General features: G+C 40.2%; 1 protein-coding gene across 2 annotated transcripts; it reads left to right on the top strand.

The window, feature by feature from the left end:
* The first annotated feature begins 4,282 nt into the window (after positions 1–4,282).
* LOC103355405 (G-protein coupled receptor 64-like) lies at positions 4,283–15,763 on the top strand. Of its 2 annotated transcripts, XM_008279194.1 has the most exons (14): positions 4,283–4,362; positions 5,430–5,504; positions 6,107–6,328; positions 6,522–6,690; positions 9,162–9,327; positions 9,561–9,680; positions 9,913–10,026; positions 10,322–10,358; positions 11,040–11,158; positions 11,426–11,541; positions 12,218–12,486; positions 14,465–14,570; positions 14,964–15,292; positions 15,382–15,763. In XM_008279194.1, the coding sequence occupies exons 2-14, from the start codon at positions 5,453–5,455 to the stop codon at positions 15,492–15,494; spliced, it is 1,932 nt and encodes a 643-aa protein (XP_008277416.1). In that variant the 5' UTR covers positions 4,283–4,362; positions 5,430–5,452; the 3' UTR covers positions 15,495–15,763. The 2 variants fall into 2 exon arrangements, with proteins under 2 accessions (XP_008277416.1, XP_008277417.1); XM_008279195.1 differs by lacking the exons at positions 4,283–4,362; positions 5,430–5,504 and having other exon boundaries at positions 6,292–6,328; positions 6,526–6,690.
* The last annotated feature ends 2,327 nt before the right edge of the window (positions 15,764–18,090 follow it).

Here is an 18,090-nt window from a genome sequence, read left to right as displayed (position 1 = left end):
TTAACTCCGCTACACAAGGCGGCTTACAAACTTGACTTAGTTACATCAGTTCTGCCAGGATGAACAGGCCAAAATTCCAGTCAACTATTGTGAGAAGCTTGTGGAAGGATACCCAAAATGTTTGACCCAAGCCACACAGTTTAAAAGCAATGCTACCAAAAACAAAGAGAATGTATGTAAACTTCTGACCTTGAAGAAAGTAAAAAAAACAATTCTCTAAAAATTCTCTCTCTCTGGAATTTAGCAATTAGAAATAACTTTGGTAATCCTAACTGACTTTAAATAGGAAAAGTTAAGTCTCATTTAGTGTCAGATGGTGTGACAAAAAGGCTATGTGTCCCTTTATAGAGTGTACGTAAACTTCTGGTTTCAACTATATACACCGCTTAATCCTCACTAGGGTCGTGGGGGGCTGGAGTCTATCCCAGCCGACTTAAGGTGAAGGCAAGGGACACCCTGGACAGGTCACCAGTCTATCACAGGGCTACACAGAGACACAACAGGCACATTAAAATTCACACATACGGACAATTTAGAATCACCAATTAATGTCAGTGTGTTTTTGCACTGTGGAAGAAAGGAACCCGGAAAGAACCCATGCTGCACAGGGAGAACATGCAAACTCCACACAGACGTCCTAATCGGCACACGAACCAGGGATCTTTTAGCTGTGAGGCGATGGTGCTAACAACCGAGCCACCATGCAGCCCCCAAGGATTCATGTTCCTACTTTATTGTTTAAATTGAAGGTGTCTCAAAATCTCTGATCCAATTTTTATACTAAATGTGACAACAACAAGTACAGCAAACAGAGAAATGCAAAATAAGATTCCTATGTATTTTCTCTAGAGATAGACTGATATGGTTTTTTCAGGGCCGATACAGATACGGATTATTAGTAGTCAAGGAGGCCGAACTGATATGTAGACCTGATTTGCAGTAAAAGTGAAAATGTTGGCGTCAAAATTTTGAATAATACAAACTCCAACAGTTAGCTTCATTTAAAGGGTTAGCAGGGACCCTGTCATTCGAATCTAGGCTGCTACATTACTAACAATGAATATTAATATCACTGAAAAAATAGCACAGTCGCAAAAGGAGAGACTATTCATCCCCGAACACCATGCAGTTCATGTAGGCTTTATAATGCAGTTACATTATGTCTTAAGTCTTGAGCAGCAACATCCTGCTCCTCTCTACAAGAAACTATCAAAGACAGCCTCAGGACACACTTGATCTGACAATATGTCATTTTCTGCTGCTTGGGATCTCACAGTCAACACAGAAAAAGGTAAAGTAAAAGAACTTGGTAGTTAAACAGCCATTATGGCCCTACAGTTTCTCTCAGACAGACATTGCTTTGCTGTCAGTTTCTGCAGCTTCTCATGTATCACACACACACACACACACACACACACACACACACACACACACACACACACACACACACACACACACACACTTACTTCTTACTATCATCACTGACTATTTCCACTTTCTATGAACTAATTTTGTTGTAACCATAATATGACAATAAAATCTGCACAGAAGTAATCGCTTCCCCTCTGTCGCATCAAAAAGTCTGAGAAGATATCTCTGCAACCCACACTTTAATCTCTGATCATATAATAGCAGCAGAACTTTCCTGTGCAGTTTTTAGGCTGCCATAGTGGTGTTCATAGACAGAGACACATTCCTCTGCACTCATCTACCTCCAGTGTCAGTGAAAAGCAAGAACAAATTTGCAAGCATGGGCTAACTGTATTTCCTGACTGTTTTGCATGTGCAACAGAGTCACTGTACATTTGAATGTTTAAACAGAACTGGTTCACAAATAGCAGGAAAACAAACCCCATTTCACCAAGCATCTAGTTTGCTTAAGTCAAGACAATCAACCTCATTTAGTTTCAGGGATAGTTTTGTCTTCCAACTCGTTCAACCTGAACACTCCTGTAACATCACCTCTCAGCATGTCGATGTTTTGACTCATGAATACTCAGCAGTCCTTAGTGCATTTTTACACCATTGCAAGAGTATTCAATATTCACACACATTCATCTTTAAACTCAGCCTTCATTTTGGTTCCAACACACACTTGTACAGTTTCCTTTCTGCATCTTGCTTGGTTGTGACACTACTGACTAATATTTCCACAGACGGATGGACGGACGGACGGATGGACACACAGATAGGAGATCTGTTAAAGCCTAAAAAGTGACTTTGTAGCAGTTTCTGCTACAGTACGAGTCTCCAGGACCACATATTCCCACAATGACACACACACATACACACACAGACAGGCTCATAAGGTGAAAAGAATAAAACATTTGCTATCAAAGTTGGTCATAATGTAGTAATGAGACTGAGTATTTATGGGCCACTACGTCAAGTCAACATGTTGACAGGCGCCATGGCTGGTCTGGTCCTACAGTTGAACTGCTAAACATGTTCTTGCCCAAGTGGAGCTGGTTTAGACTGTAGCCCTCTGTCCAAGTAACACCACACACATCAGCATGGAACTTTCCCACACTGAATATGCAAATATGGAAAAACAAATGTGTACATCTGAGAATTCTAAGTCTGACAGGTGACTGGAAACTGACAAGACAAATGGAACTTTATCTTCTCCTTTCTCATTCATGGTATGGTGTAACCCCTCGACTCTGTGTTGTGTTTGTCTTAATTAAGAGTCGGAATGCAGAACTGTCTTTTCCCATTTATTAGTCCACCTGGCAATACAAGACAACTCTGGTCAGCGGGCTCAGGTGTCTCGGGCACAGCACCCTGCCAAAGGAGCAGCATGGTTATCTCAGCTCATGTTCGCTAACTAGCTAGCTCGCTAGCGGAGTTTCTCAATCTCACCAAACAAAGAACACATAGAAACAACGACACACATATCCACAACGACACACATATCCACACACTCCAACGAACATTCATGTGACTGATTTTACACTTACATTTTCAAAAATAAACAAAGCAAACTCGTAACATAACCATTCATGAGCTCGTGCTGTGCTCCGCAACCCGCCTCATGCACACCTCTCGGGGAACTGATGGCGCGACACTGGTACCAGTGTGGCGCCACTGAGCCGACAACAAAACACCATTACATATACACATACATACTGTTACAATGGCACCACATGCTTTTACTTGCAGCAGATGTTGACCTAGCTCTTTGTATACTGATAAACAGTGACCTGACACAGTCGGTGTTCATCAGTAGCATTTGCATGATTTGCATGATTCTCAACTGCGGTACACAATCTAAAATTTGAATTCACTTTTTCTTTTCCGTCACATGCATGTTTCCTTATCTTCCTGTGATGTGTGCTGCCTCTGAAAATGAGTAGAAACTCAGCTAATAAGACAAGCAGTTAAACGGTACAAACACCTAAACCTAAATCCAACTGGCAACACACCAAGATGAGTGTGTGTTTTTGGGAATTAACACCATGATACCATAAAGCTTGATGTTAATATTTCTGTTTTATGTATAATAATGTAACACACAAGCAAGCATTCCAAGTCACATTAACATGTGGAATTGAATTTAGTATTAAATGTAAAATATTACAAAAGCTCAGTTTTCATGCAACATTTAAAGCTTTTTTAACTTTTGTACATGAAACCATTGTAGTTTGGGGTTTATCTTTTTTCAGAGCACCTTAGATGGCAAAAATGGCTACGCTTTTTTGCCTTTTCCATTTCAAGGCATCGCTGAGAGATTGGTGCAGTGGGGAGACCCCAGAATGACTGGAGGAGAGAATATGCTGAGCATGTCTTCTGGTATTGATGCATCTACAAATGCATCCCACTGTACTGTCCATTGATGAGACTGAAAACTACAGTAGATAGTGCAGATTGTTTTTATGGTTCACGTCATATATCCACTTCTCTACACTGTGTCAAATCAGATCTGGGATTTAGGTGCAACTCACTTGATGTCAATTTTGTGCTTCAAGAAAGCAAAAAATGCTATGAGGCTGTATATACTTGTAGCAGTGTGCTGTATGTATGCCTATTCTATATTGAATTTAAAATTCTGGTGTGTCATTCTTTGTTTGTTCAAATCTAGTCAGTTTGAATTTTTGTCATGTATATAAACCTTTTTTGCTTTCTACATCATGGAAAAAAACCATCTGACCTCCACTAAAATGAAACACAGTGTCATAATATTGCCCTTATAAAGACTATTTGCATAAAACAAATGCCTCCAGCATGCCAAACACAAGCCCTACTGTGCTTTAGTTCAAGTTCCCAATTGGCAGATTGTTCAACCAGCACAGTTCACTGAAGTGTCTGTCCATCCTGTGTACTTCAGAGGAAAGAACTACTCTGTGTCCAGTGAATAATAATGTAAGTTGTGTTTCCTTTATTTCAGTGTGCATGGGTTATTACAATGTTGGTACTGTACTTGTCAAATTCTAAAGATTGTTAAGCAATTTTGGTGAGTTTGATCTCATGAGAAAAGCTGAACATTTTGATCAATTTTCTATATATTGATCGGGAAGAAAGCTTCTAAATGGATTTAAGATTGGAAATATGATTAAACTTAAAGAGCTCTAGCAAGCACGTGCAATTTTTACTCTTTGAATTTTGAATGTTTAGTTTAAAAAAATGAACTGAATTTCTGTAGTATTGAAACAAGGAGAATTCACCTTGTATTTGTCTTTGTCATGGCTTGAAATGGGGCTGGAAGGTGGGTCAGTGGTTAGCACTGTTGCCTTGCAGCAAGAAAGTCGTTGATTCGCATCCCGGTGAGGACACCTGGGATTGTTCTGCGTGCAGCATGGGTTCTCTCCGGGTTCTCCGGCTTCCTCCCACACAGTCCAAAAACATGTTGAGGTTAACTGGTGATTCTATATTGTCCATAGGTGTGAATGTGAGTGTGCTTGGTTGTCTGTCTCTAAGTGTAGCCCTGTGATAGACTGGTGACCTGTCCAGGGTGTCCCCTGCCTTCACCCTAAGTCAGCTGGGATAGACTCCAGCCCCCTACAACCCTAGTGAAGTTTAAGTGGTGTATAGATAAGGAATAAATGGATGGATTGTCAGTCTAGGGCTACACTTAGAGACAGACAACCAAGCACACTCATATTTTACACCTACAGATAATTTAGAATCACCAATTAACCTCAACATGTGAGCAATCTCTAGCTGCGAGGCAATGGTGCTAACCACCGATCCACCTTTCAGCCCAGCCACAAAACAGAAGGTGCAAAATAATAAAATATTAAAATAAAACAATATTAAAAAGTAGATGGTCAGGTAATATTGATGAGTATTTGAGAGTCACACAATGTATGTTGATTTGTTGTTGTTGTTGTTGTTTTTAATGTTTTAAGTAAGTAGATTTTTTTTTCCTTTTTTCTGACCATACAAAAGCTTTTTTAAAAATGTAAACTGACTGTAAACTTTTGATTTAGTCCATACATTCAGAGGAAGAACAATGGTTCCCATTCTGCTTTTACTGCTGCTGCATGAATCGCTGGCTGAGCAAGGTATAAATATCAGTTTTGTTAGTTCAGAATTTGTTCATCACAGAAGAAAGAAAGTAATGCACACATACCAAATATGTAGAAATGTGTAGTATTTTAATCTAGATGTGTTTACTTTTTAAAATCTTGAAGGACCTGTGTGCCTGAAAATCTAGAATCTAAAGATTATAAATCCTGCCTGTTTTAGTCACAATAGCAGGAAAATGGCACACAAGTGTGGTTATCTAGCACAGCAGAATGTAACAAGAGCTGGTCCTGTTAAAGGAAACATTTAATAACATTCTATTAAACTGTGGTGTATAATCTATGGGCATTGAGAGCAATGGTGGTCACCCTATTGTGAACAAAAAAGCTAATTTTGCCTTCTGGTGGTAGCTAGACCCTTGTAGTTTTCAATTAATTGTGTTATACCAGGCAAAAATTATATGTAAATTTGTCTTTGGAACAATGTTTTACCTTTAGACTTACTTTTATTATTGTACTGTGAAATTCATTTTTCCCCAAACAACCAAACAAATGAAAAAGTTAAAAGAATATTTTTTTGTCACTGTGATGGAAAATGTGTGTTATAGTAAGTTATGTTTATCTTCTGTTTCTGTGTTCAGTGTGTTTCAACATTTCAGGTTTTAACATGAGTATTAATTTTACTCCAGCCAATGTGGACATCCATGATCATGTGAATAAGACTGCACACTGCAAAAAACAGGGACTTTCTTGTGTTATTCTCTGTGAATCTCGCAACGGGACGTGGTTCAATGAATCACATGTTTGCTTAGAAGCTGAGCTGACAACATTTAGCACTTTTTCTGAGTATAACATATACAACTGTAAGTACACTTTCTCCTAAGTAAACCATTTCACCTGTACAGTCAAGTCTGTTATAATGGGCAACCCTGTCCACTTCAGTATGTACCATGTCTAATGGGGTTAGCTGATTCATTGCCAGCCCCAATTGCCCTGTCTCTTTAAACAGGGAAATTACACTGTAAATCGTCATTTGATTCCTGTCTTTCTTCTCAGATAGCACTTGCAAAGACTTTGTATGCGAATACCTTCCCATTTTATCGCTGATTCAGTCTCTGCAACATGACCGTGCTGGCCAGAAAGACTTGATGCAACTCATCAGCATAAGGGAAGCATGTGAACAGCTCCTCAGCAGCGACGTTAAACTTAAGAAGGCGTTTTTAAGGTAAGTTTCAGTCCTGTGGTAGGCACTATGTGCTGAAAGAGATTGACCTTTTTTCTTTTTTTTTCTTTTTTTCTTTATGTAGAACTGTCTGTTATAGTCATGAGAGCAGCATGGTTCAAAGGATGGCAGTGTCAGTCTGTTGGTTGGTCCACTACTATTGTATGATTTGGCACAAATGTTTGTACACACCCAGAGGATGAATACTAAAGACTTTGGTGATCCCAACTTTTTCTCTTGCTCCACCATGAGGTCACATTTGTAGGCCAGTACTTTGATTCAGGACCATCTGCCTCTGCTGTGCTCCAAATATTATGCTGACGCATAATAAAGTAGATTACAAACATTGCATATATTAGTGAATTGGTTTACATTTCTTAAACAATCGTCAGAAGTCCATGAAAGCACTGAAACAGTTTTCTCTTGTAATTATTACCCCTGTTCATACTGACCATTAAGGATTTCTAACTTACATTTCAGTATAAGGGTTGAGTTAGAATCTCTCAGAGCCAAGAAGTTCTATTTTACTACATCTAAAATCTTATGCTCTTTGACCTGTCACACTGGAAGTATGACATTCTTGTTCTGTGTTACAATAATATGCACAATGTACTTTGTACTTTACACAACATTAAAACCACCGACAGTCGGCATGAATAACATTGAATATCTCAAAAATGTTGCACCTCTCAAGAGGTGGGATATGAAGTGGGGTTCCAAAGTATTCAGACAGTGATAGTTTTCAGAATTCTACCTCTGTACACCACCACAATGGATCTTATATGGAGTTATTTAGGTTCCAGTGTAGCAGAAATCTAGGAAAGGCCAAAAAGCAAAACAAACAAACATACCAAAAAATGCCAGGACTTGAAAATACAGTCCTCCTCCTGCAGCTCCTCCCCTTCCTGCCACACAGCATATGAAAGTAATTTAAAAGGCAAAAATAATCAAGTTAAACAGTTACTTGTGGCTTCACCCTGAATTTTCAGCCCATACTCCTGTGTCAGAGTTTTCTGTTTCACCTGATCGTGAAGCCATGCCACTACCGACTTTGTTTCTCTTTATACTCTGTCATCTGCTTGATTCGGCATGTAATTAGCTACAGTCTCCCACTACAGGTAAAATTTTCTATTTCCTTTAAGAGGAGGTACAGAGACCTTTGAACCTTTCAGGCCACGTGCATTACAACATGCTAAAAGATTATTATGGAATTTTTGCCTAGTGATGACCAATGAATAAATAACTAAATAAAATATTGCCTACTTCAGCTTTGACAAGTGACTGAAAGTCACATTAAAAAAAATGTAGTCCTTCCTTTTTCACAGGCATTCAAGTAATCAAACAATTGGCTGATAATTAGTTTCATGGCCTGTTTCCTGATTTCAGGAAAAAATAGGGAAATGAGTTGGTTCAGTGCATTGCACTAGCATTTGCTGTTCATTGGAACTAATATGTGATCTGAAGGTGTTGATGCAAGTGAAAGCATGCCAGATGAAAAAACAACACAAAACAAACTTGGTTGACAAAAACTTTACAAATGATCACATTGACAATTTGGTACATTCTTAAGAAAAAGAAATGTACTTGAATGCTCAGCAACACCAAAGGTCCTGGAACACCAAGGAAAACTATTGAAGTGGACAATCGCATGGTGAAGAAAGTCAAGAACTCTTTAACAGACACTGTAGGCATATCATTTTCAAAGCCAACAATCAAGAGATGCCTTCATGAGTCACACACAGGCAGAAAGACCACAAAGCAGCAGCAACGGCAGCAAAGAATGCAAATGTTACTCAGATGATACTTATTTATAATTCTGCCTGTTTTCAAAATTCTTTTGAGCCTGTGAAGAAGGATTCTTAAAAATGGTTGCAATCTCCAGGCAGTTAATACAGCATTAAATCAGTAGGGGGGAACAATCAAGAGTAAGCAACGCTGCAGGCTGGTTACTTCCTTTGACAGCTTTTAAATGTCTCCCAGTTATAGTCCTCTTTGAACTATCACCATAGAATAGGCTAGCAACACACTTCAGCCTTTGGAAGCCCAAATCTGCCTTCATAGCACCAGGTCTGGACGAACCCTGCACAGCAAAACACAGCCAAATCAGAGTCAGGACTGACCACAGAGTAGAGACACACTTCAGTCAGCATGCCCACCTCACATTCACCTACATTCCTGCTGCCTGGTGTCAAAGCACCTTCAGTTCTTGTCTATGCGTCAACATCTCAGAGATGTTTCAGTGGCAAAAGGGGGACTTACAGAAGATCAGGCAGGTAGTTTTAATGCTGTGTCTGATCGGTTTACATTATATATTCTATTGTGCATACAGTTTACAGCCAAAGTGGGTCTCTTCGTGCTCATACTGTATCTACTGTCTTTACTGGTTTTGTATGCTACAACCCTCCTATCAGTTATTAAATCTATTTGCATGAGTGGTTCTTTCATGTTACATAATGGCTATTTAATTTCTACAGCGTGGAAAAACATATAATTCATGCCATCATGAACAGAACCAAGGTTGAGGCTGGAAGCTACGTAAACTTCGATATGAGGGCCTTGTCTCTGAATGTGTTTAACATCAGCGAGGCCGTCCTCAACTCTGCAGGAGCCGACTCCAGCATCCACATAGAAGCTCCACAGGTACATAAACTGTGACGGAGATGTTACTGAGGAATTTAGAAGGGACAGTGTTGACTGAAACAGCATGGCAATGAATGAATTTTTGTTATATTTGCTTAGCTTTAATTTATATCCTGTCAGTTAAAACTAGCCTTGTTGACTAAGGTTGTGCTTAACATTTAGGATTGTTTTTGTTCTGAGTATAAGCCACCAGGTGTCCTGACTTAACATTATTTTCTTAAATCCACTGTCAGCTGCTGGCTGAAAACGAGACATCTGTTGAGGTTTGGCTGCCTGTGTATGCCCTTCTCAACATCCCAGAGATGAAGAGGATTATTGGTTTGGTCACCTACTTAGAGCACAGCCAGTTCCAAGTATATCTTATATATCTTATTTATATTATCCTATTTCCTCTTTCACCCTCTGTCTCATCCACAATCCTGACACCTTTGTGTTACAATCATTATGCAGTCCCAAGCCTTATAAGATTTTTCTTGACAGAATATTTTTAATTAATCTCTTCTTTTCTTATGTATCCTGTATATGCACAATGTAATAATTATCTGTATTTCCCTCCATCACATACTGTAACTGTCCTCTTATTAGTTTCACCAGGAGGAGATCGCATCGAGGGTTCTCAGAATAGAGCTACTGGAGGAACGACGCCTCCATAATCTGACTCAGCCCATCAAAATGAGTTTCGAAGTTACTAAAATTGATGTAAGTGTGTTTGTTCAATTGTCTTATCTATGGAAAGAAAGCTCTGTGTGTGTGTGTCACCTATTCTGGGCCATTTAAATAAGGTTTACTTGATCTGATGGGACTCTGTTTTGAGACACTAAATGGGACTCAGAGCAATTTCTATTGTTTTAACATGTAATGTATGAGGAACATATCTTCATTTAGGTTTTCTTTGTCAGTCTGCTTTTTGTTTGCTTGTGTGTAGCTGATTTGAAGGTGGCAATATGTAGCATTGTTAACATCAATTTAGCTGTGTGTTTTTGTATCTTTACAGAGTGAGTCGCAGTTACTGTGTCACTACTTTGATGAAGGTAGGTAGGTGTATGTCAGCTTACAGCAAGAAAAAGAGCAAAGCACTGACACTGTATACCAGTGATGGTTTATTAACTCATATATTAGCTCGATGTACACATTTAAAAGTAAGAAAGCAAGAAGAGCACACTTCCAGCCCGTGGCTGCGCTTCGATGGGGTGGAAGTATTTGGCTGCTGATGCTAGTTTAGGATAGCGGTCCATAAACACTGAGCGCGCTCTTTCCGTGTGACGTCGTTGTGTCCTCTTCTGCGCATGCGGGACACTTTTGGGTCGTATGAAGTTCACACAGCAGATCACAAACAAGTTGTATTTAATTAGAAACGTGAACGAACTCGCAAAAAAACCGAATTTCACAAAAAAATCCTAATTGAGCATTAGTAGTCTGAGCGTAGCCAATCTGTCAGATTGTTAAGTCAGACAGTACAATAATATCCTTATTTGTGACATAAAATGTCATGTCTGAGTCGGAATCTAAGGCTGTCAGTATGTTAAGGCTATTTTTTATGGGTTCCTTTCTTTTTTCTTAAAAACCTGTTGAATAGCAAAGTTTTCGGATAGTTAAGGGTCAGATTATCGAGTCACGACTGTAGAATGCTTTAATGTTTGAAGAGACTGTTGCATGTCAGACAGCTAGCAGAATTACATCTAATTAGCTGAGTTACTGTTTGGTGCTCATAGTTTCAGACTGGAGGTGGAAAACAGACGGATGTGAGACTGACAACAGCACGTACAATGACCAACAAGACAAAAAGATCATTTGCAGCTCTGATCATGCAACACCCTTTGCTGTCTTACTGGTAAGGAAACACATGTGTTGTGACTAACTTGTTCCTAGTGATATAATAACCTATAATTAATAATAGGCAATTTGTCAGCCTTTGTTGGGATAGAAACTTTCATATAGGAAATAAAAAATGTAACAGATATTAATCATGTTTGCATAATCTTTACTTTAGACTGAGAAAAGTCCAGTTACTGAAGTCCCTCAGTTATTTCTGGATGGTGGTAAAAGTAAATCTATAAATTGCAGTTTACCATTGTCCCATTTTTTATTTTTTTTGCAGATCAGAGAATCAATTTCAAGTGTCCACTGGGAAATACTGTCATACATCAGTTACATAGGCTGTGGCCTGTCAGCCTTTTTCACTGCTTTGTCCCTTGTGATATATGTGTTCAGTCGGTACGTATACATAGCTGCAAAGTAAAAACACTGACATTATACACTGCCTGGCCAAATAAAAGTCACACACTCTAGTATTTTGTTGAACTGCCTTCAGCTTTGATTATGGCGTGCACTCGCTGTGGCATTGTTTCAGTAAGCTTCTGCAATGCCACAACACTTATTTCCGTGCAGCATTGACTTAGCTTTTCACCAAGGTCTTGTATTGATGATGGGAGAGTCAAACCACTGCGCAAAGTGTTCTCCAGCACATCCCAGAGATTTTCAATGAGGTTAAGGCCTGGGGCCTCATTTATCATCAGTGCCTTCAGAAACGCCTCCAATTAACCACACACAGCAACAACACGCCTGTTTACAAAACAAGTGAATATTTTTTTTCCTCCCTCACCTATCATCATCATTGCAAAGACGGTGACAAAGTGGAACTTTTCGGAAACCAAAGGAGGTATTTTCCCTGCCTTTCTTGGCAGTGATTGGTGTTTTTTGTGGGGTGTTACTGCCACCTACAGATAAGTGGAATAATGCATTTGCATTAAAATGCAGTAATGCAATGCATTTGCATCTGGTTTTGCCATTTTTGGAAATTTTGCTATTTTTGGAAATGGAGACAAACAGAATCGTATCTTGCCTGTGGAGTGGTCATATGTCTGTGTGTTTTTGTTTTTCTCTTCCTCAGAAACCATAAACTGGACTACTCCATCTCTATTCACGTGTCTCTGAGCGGAGCCTTGTTTCTGCTCAATACAACCTTCCTGCTCACTGAGTGGGGGGCCACGGTGGATCTAGACTGGGTGTGTGTGTTTATTGCAGTGTCCCTGCATTACTCCTTGCTCTGCTGTTTCACCTGGATGGCCATAGAGGCACTTCACCTCTATCTACTGCTGATAAAGGTGTTTAACACCTACTACAAACACTACATGCTCAAACTGTCTCTTGCTGGATGGGGTGAGTACAGCACTGGATTTACGACATACTGATGTAAATAATCAGTGTGACAGCAGCTTCACTAAGGACAGAGACTACACTGTAATAAAGTACTGCAAAAATACAGCCAAATACTGTCAAAAGTGTGTTTCCCACCCCCCAAAACATGGTTAAAACTGTAAAATCTAAAGTTTCTTTAGACTGACTGTTAACAGCAGACTACTACAAAAACTGACGTTGTAAATTGAACAAATAATACTCACAAAGCACTTTGTTGATGGGCAACTTGATGTAAGCAGCTAAGAATAATATTGAATACTTTACACCGATAGCCTGATAATTTAGGGTCTGGGCACCGACCCTATTGGAACCCAAGGAATTATTATTGTCCACATGGAACAATTACATTTTTGAGGGCTTAAACATGCTCAAAAACTCATGATAATTTGCACACACCAGAGCTGGTGAAAAATTAGATATTTTATGGGACTTGCACATGTCCCAAAATGGCTCCATAGTGCCCCCCACACACTTTGTAACATCTACAGGCAGGACGTTTCACCTACAGTTACAAAATCTGGTAGGCATATGTAATACATTAGGGCGCACAAAAAGGTCAGCGGGCACCATACCAACAAGAAGTCTGCCATTTTGATTTGTCGGTGAGAGCTTTGCTTATTTATTTATTTATTTATTTATTTTTTTATCATTTTCAAGCGCAAACTCCTCTTTGGTAATAACTCCAAGAGACCTAAAATTTGGGCTATACATACAAATGGCCCTCATGATAAAAAGTTATCAAAATCTTCCACAAAAGTCAAAGGGCATGGCCACTGTGGCCCCCTGAAGTTTGATGATTTGCCATCAAAAAGGAAGTGCTGTCTAACTACCCTGTACATGCTTCAATTTGCCTCAAACCTTACATGTTTGATCAGTGTCCTACCCTGATCACATCCATATGCCAATATCTATTCACAGTCATACTGCCACCTGGTGGCAACAAGAAATTACATGTTTTACACTTTGATGTCCTATTGTTTGCCCATTGACCGTATTCACTTCAAATGTGGTGTCATAAGCCTTAACAATGACTCCTGGAGAAAACAGCTCTGTATGAATGAAAATGCACAAAAAGCCATAGTTTAGTATTCTAACTTAGGCACAGGTAATACTTTTTAAAAGAAGAAAATGTTCTGATTTACAGGCAGCTGGAGTTAATGGACATTGCAGTGGCAACAACACAATTTAAATGCAGTACATTAAAGAAAAGTCTAGTTACAGTATCAAACAGTAAACCGCCTATTCTACTGTAGAGTGCTGTGATCAGTTGAAGCTTGAAGGGTCATTTATTGTTAATATTTATTGTTTATAGTTGTTATAATAAACTATCTACTTATATGATATTGTTATGATTTATATGAAACAAAATAAACTTGTTAGATGTAATTTTACGTTTGATGTCTGGTGTGTAACAGTATTGAAGCAATTTGTTTCTATGATTGATAAGCCTGATACAACCGCAGTGTTTATAGGTTCATAGAATTGTTCAGGTGTCAAAACATGTCACATTGTTTAATACTTCAAATAACTTCAAAGCACCAAACCTATCCTTCCTGTGTTCCACACATGTAGAGTTGTTTGCTAACAAACTGATGCAAACCGACTTAATTAACTGGGCAAACTCACTCTATGAGTGGGACTAGTGTATTGTTAGAACACTGCGCATCACTGGATTTCATGCCTAACTGACCGGTGCACTTGTGCACGGGCCCATTGGTTAACATCAAAGGCAAGTAAATCTGTCGGATTGTTAAATCAGATAACACACTGTTATCCAAGGCTGTCGGTATGTTGAGGCTATTTTTTATGGGTTCTGTTAGTTTTTCCTAAAAACCTGTCGGATAGCAAGGTTTTCGGGTCGGAATGTCAAGTCACAACTGTATTTTTATTAGAAGTTCACTTCATATTAAACTTGAATGTGTCATTGTGTGTTTTTTAGGGATTCCTGGTGTAATCGTGGCCGTTTCTTTGGGAGTGAAGAACTATAAGCAGTTTTATGGAGCTACGCAGATGACCATGACTGACACTAACCAAACTAACACTATGTAAGTACATTCTCTGAAGGTTCAACAAATTTTGGAGTGGCTACAGCACTGAAACTTTTTTTTTGTTACCAGCATTGTAACAGACATAGTACATTTACATGCATATTCATACATATTGCTTTTCTTGTTGTTTGTCCTCAAAACCAATCAGAATAGACAAGCCTAAGAACTTTTACAGCAGATGGGCTGACAATTAAAAAGCTTTAAAGCTTAGCTGCTCAGCCTTTTTGGGTGTTTAAAGGCCCTTTTGAATCCTGTACAAGAAGGGCAGACTGCCACAAACAATAAAAACTATTGTATAGAGTAAGTAAGTAATTAGAAATGGTAAAAACAATGAACCCTGGCTACTGCTGAAAAACATTAACGATAAAGTGTCTACTGTCTTTCTCACAGCTGCTGGATCACAGATGACTCCTTCTTCTACTCTTTGAACCTGGTATACTTCAGCCTTATATTCATCTTCAACACTGGCATTTTGATGGCTGTGGCCTCTAGCATCTGCAAGATGAAGCAAGTGTACAAGAGTAACTCGAAACTTGGAGCAGGTGCTAAGGGGAAGTCATGGAGTGACTCTCAAAGGTTCAGTGCATCCTGCAGGAGTGGCCTCACTCTGATGGGTCTTACCTGCCTGATGGGCACCACTTGGGGCCTGGCCTTCCTGGGCTCTGGATATGTCAACTACCCCATCCTCTACCTTTTTTGCATCCTCAACTCTGCACAAGGTCTGTGTGGTTTTAGTCTTTTGATTCAATTTGGTTGGTTTTAACCAGTCTTCCCTCTCATATGTCCACCTGTGTGTCTCTTTGACTAGGTTGCTTTATCTTCTTGTGGATCTGTTTGTCCGTCAAGAAGCAGAGGAAGAGGGAAATGGAGGATAAAATGTCTTCAACTCCTGTGAGGACCTCAGGAACTAAATCTGAGTAGATCTTTTTTTCTGTAATTAATCTTGGCTGAACCCTCCTCTAACAATCCCTGTCTACACAGATACATTAAGAACAAATTCCATATGTAACCTCCCAAGATGCTAGGTTGAAAATTCCCTTCACTGAAAATCCTCAATGCAACTTTTATCAGCATTTTTTGTGTAACTCTGCATTATCTTCACATATACATAAACCTCTTACTCATAAATAGAAAATGTAGAATGTTGTAGTGTTGTATGTTTTTTTCTGAATAAAGTTTTAACAAATCAACAGTAGAGTTTCATGCCCTCCACCTCCAGCTCTTCTGCTAAGTTGGCAGCCTTCCCTTCCCCTTTCTCCCTCCTCTCCCTTTCCCTCATGTGGGCATAAGTGTGTGTGTGTGTGTGTGTGTGTGTGTGTGTGTGTGTGTGTGTGTGTGTTTGTGTGGAATGTTTGCAGGTGGCTAATTACCTGACTGAGCACACCTACAACGGGGAGTGGTTTAACTGTTCAATCTGAACCATAAAAGCCTGGCTCAGACCACTGCACAACGCCGGACTGTTGAATAACACTCAGCCAACCCAGCTCCTAGTTGCTTGTCATGTTTCGCTTTTTGTTCTTTTTAGTAACCTATATTATCTTTGTCCAGTCCGCGACCACTCCTGCCTGCTCCGCTTGCTTGCTCTGCTTGCCTGCATGGCTGGCCATACCTGCCAGTCACCCAGATCACTGTGTGTACGGCATTTTATCTGGGTTCTGCTGGACCTCTGTGCCGAAAACCACACCGGGCCTGCACCTGCCACACTACTCCCCATAGTACCAGCATGAGTATCCTCCCTTCTCTCGCCTGATCCTCATTGTTTACTATTTGCTATGGTGATTATGCTCTGACAGATGTGCGACCAGAAATGACTTTAAAAATAATAAACTAGGGTGTTCTCATGTCAGATTTGTCCAAGGTTAAACCCAGTTATATGTATTCTACACGCAGTGTTTTCTACGAGCAGTCTTTTCTCCATTGACAGCATGGCTGATGCATTTAGTCGTCACGACAGCAGCTGACAACTAGTAGAAGAGGGGGGGAAAGGCCGTGTGACGCTGTCAGAAAGCACAGTCGTAAGAACGACAATGGACAGTTTTGATATCCAACCGCAGAAGACAAAAGCAAAGAAAGACTAAATTAATTGGCTTACATCAAAAGTGGACGGGTCCGGGACGCAATGAGCTGCGCCTGTGAGAAAGTCTGCAGCTGCCAATCAGAGCCCGGGCCAAGATCACATGATCACAAAAAGTTTTTCGAGCTACATACACACTCATGTGGCCGGCGCCCCGCATCCAGGAAGTGTAAAATTAGGAAACACGCAGTGAAGACTAACTTGAAATCTGTCAATAATACGAATTGTTAATATAGCAAAAGAATGTGAACGTTATTATCAATATTATTATTATTTTGCTATAATTAATTCAAGTTTACTTTTACATTTGAGAGCTACTTTTTATCTGGTCATTAGTAGCGGGGCGGCGTCCCTGCGCCCTATATTAACCATGGTTAGCTGCAGCTGCAGCTGCCACTGCCGTCGCTCCTGGTCTCCAATGTCCGCTTCCTCGACAACAAGCTGGACGAGCTACGTTTGCTGAGAGAACCCCGCAGAGAGTAGAAAGACTGCTGTGTGTTTGCTTTTACAGAAACATGGCTCCATGACAACATCCCAGACGCGGCCATAAAACTGGAGAGGACGACATTATTCCGGGCGTACAGACAGGCAGCTAGCTCTGGTAAAACCAAAGGTGGTTGGCTGTGCATCTATATTAACAAATTAAAATGCCATGTTAGCCTCTGAACACTGCTCTCAGTTGGCGGAGTTCCTCACAATAAAATGCCATTCTACTTTGCCAAGGGAATTCACCAACGGGATTCTAGCTGTTGTTTACATAGCTCCAAGCGCTAATGCTAACGAGGTGCTAGGAGAGCTACACGACGCCATCAGTGAACTTTTAACCAAACACCCAGACAACTTTATAGTGGTTGCAGGGGATTTCAACCACACCAGTTTAAAGTCTGTGCTCTCCCAGTTCAAGCAATATATGGACTTTAAAACCAAAGGAGAGAACATGCTGGACTTCGTGTATTCAAACTTCCCTGATGCATACAAAGCAACCCCCTCGCCCCCACTTTGACCACTCTGGTCATCTTTCTGTTATGCTGTCGCCTGCTTACAGATCCCTCCTGAAGTGCAGCAGGCCAGTCAAAAAACAAGCCAGGATCTGGCCAGAGGATGCAAATTCAACACTCTAGAACTGTTTTGTTGACACTGACTGGGAGGTATTGAAACCAGCAGCCTCCCAGGGTGTTCAGACTGACTTCGAGGCATATGCTGAGGCGGTAAACAGCTACATCGCAAAGTGTACAGAGGATGTCACTGTAATTAGGACCTTCACAGCACACAGAAATCAAAAACCCTGGATGACTGCAGAGGTGCACACGCTGCTGACTGCCCGTGATGCAGCCTTCAGAGTGGGAGACAGGACTGTCTAAGCTCTCAAATGGGATCAAGGCTGTGAAACGCACCTACGTAGAGTAAATCCAGGAACACCTCTGTGACACAGGAAACACCAGA

This window comes from Stegastes partitus, unplaced genomic scaffold, assembly GCF_000690725.1.
Source record: "Stegastes partitus isolate 25-593 unplaced genomic scaffold, Stegastes_partitus-1.0.2 Scaffold147, whole genome shotgun sequence".
NCBI lineage: Eukaryota > Metazoa > Chordata > Actinopteri > Pomacentridae > Stegastes > Stegastes partitus.
Note: the sequence above shows the minus strand (reverse complement) of the source record. Positions and strands in the feature narration are given on the sequence as shown.

What these genes read in the sequence shown, in the direction of transcription:
- LOC103355405 (XM_008279194.1), top strand. Translation starts at nt 5,453, where the DNA reads ATGGTTCCCATTCTGCTTTTACTGCTGCTGCATGAATCGCTGGCTGAG. An exon ending in TGAATCGCTGGCTGAGCAAG is followed by an intron (nt 5,505 to 6,106) that starts GTATAAATATCA and finishes TTCTGTGTTCAG; the next exon opens with TGTGTTTCAACATTTCAGGT. An exon ending in ACTAACCAAACTAACACTAT is followed by an intron (nt 14,571 to 14,963) that starts GTAAGTACATTC and finishes TCTTTCTCACAG; the next exon opens with CTGCTGGATCACAGATGACT.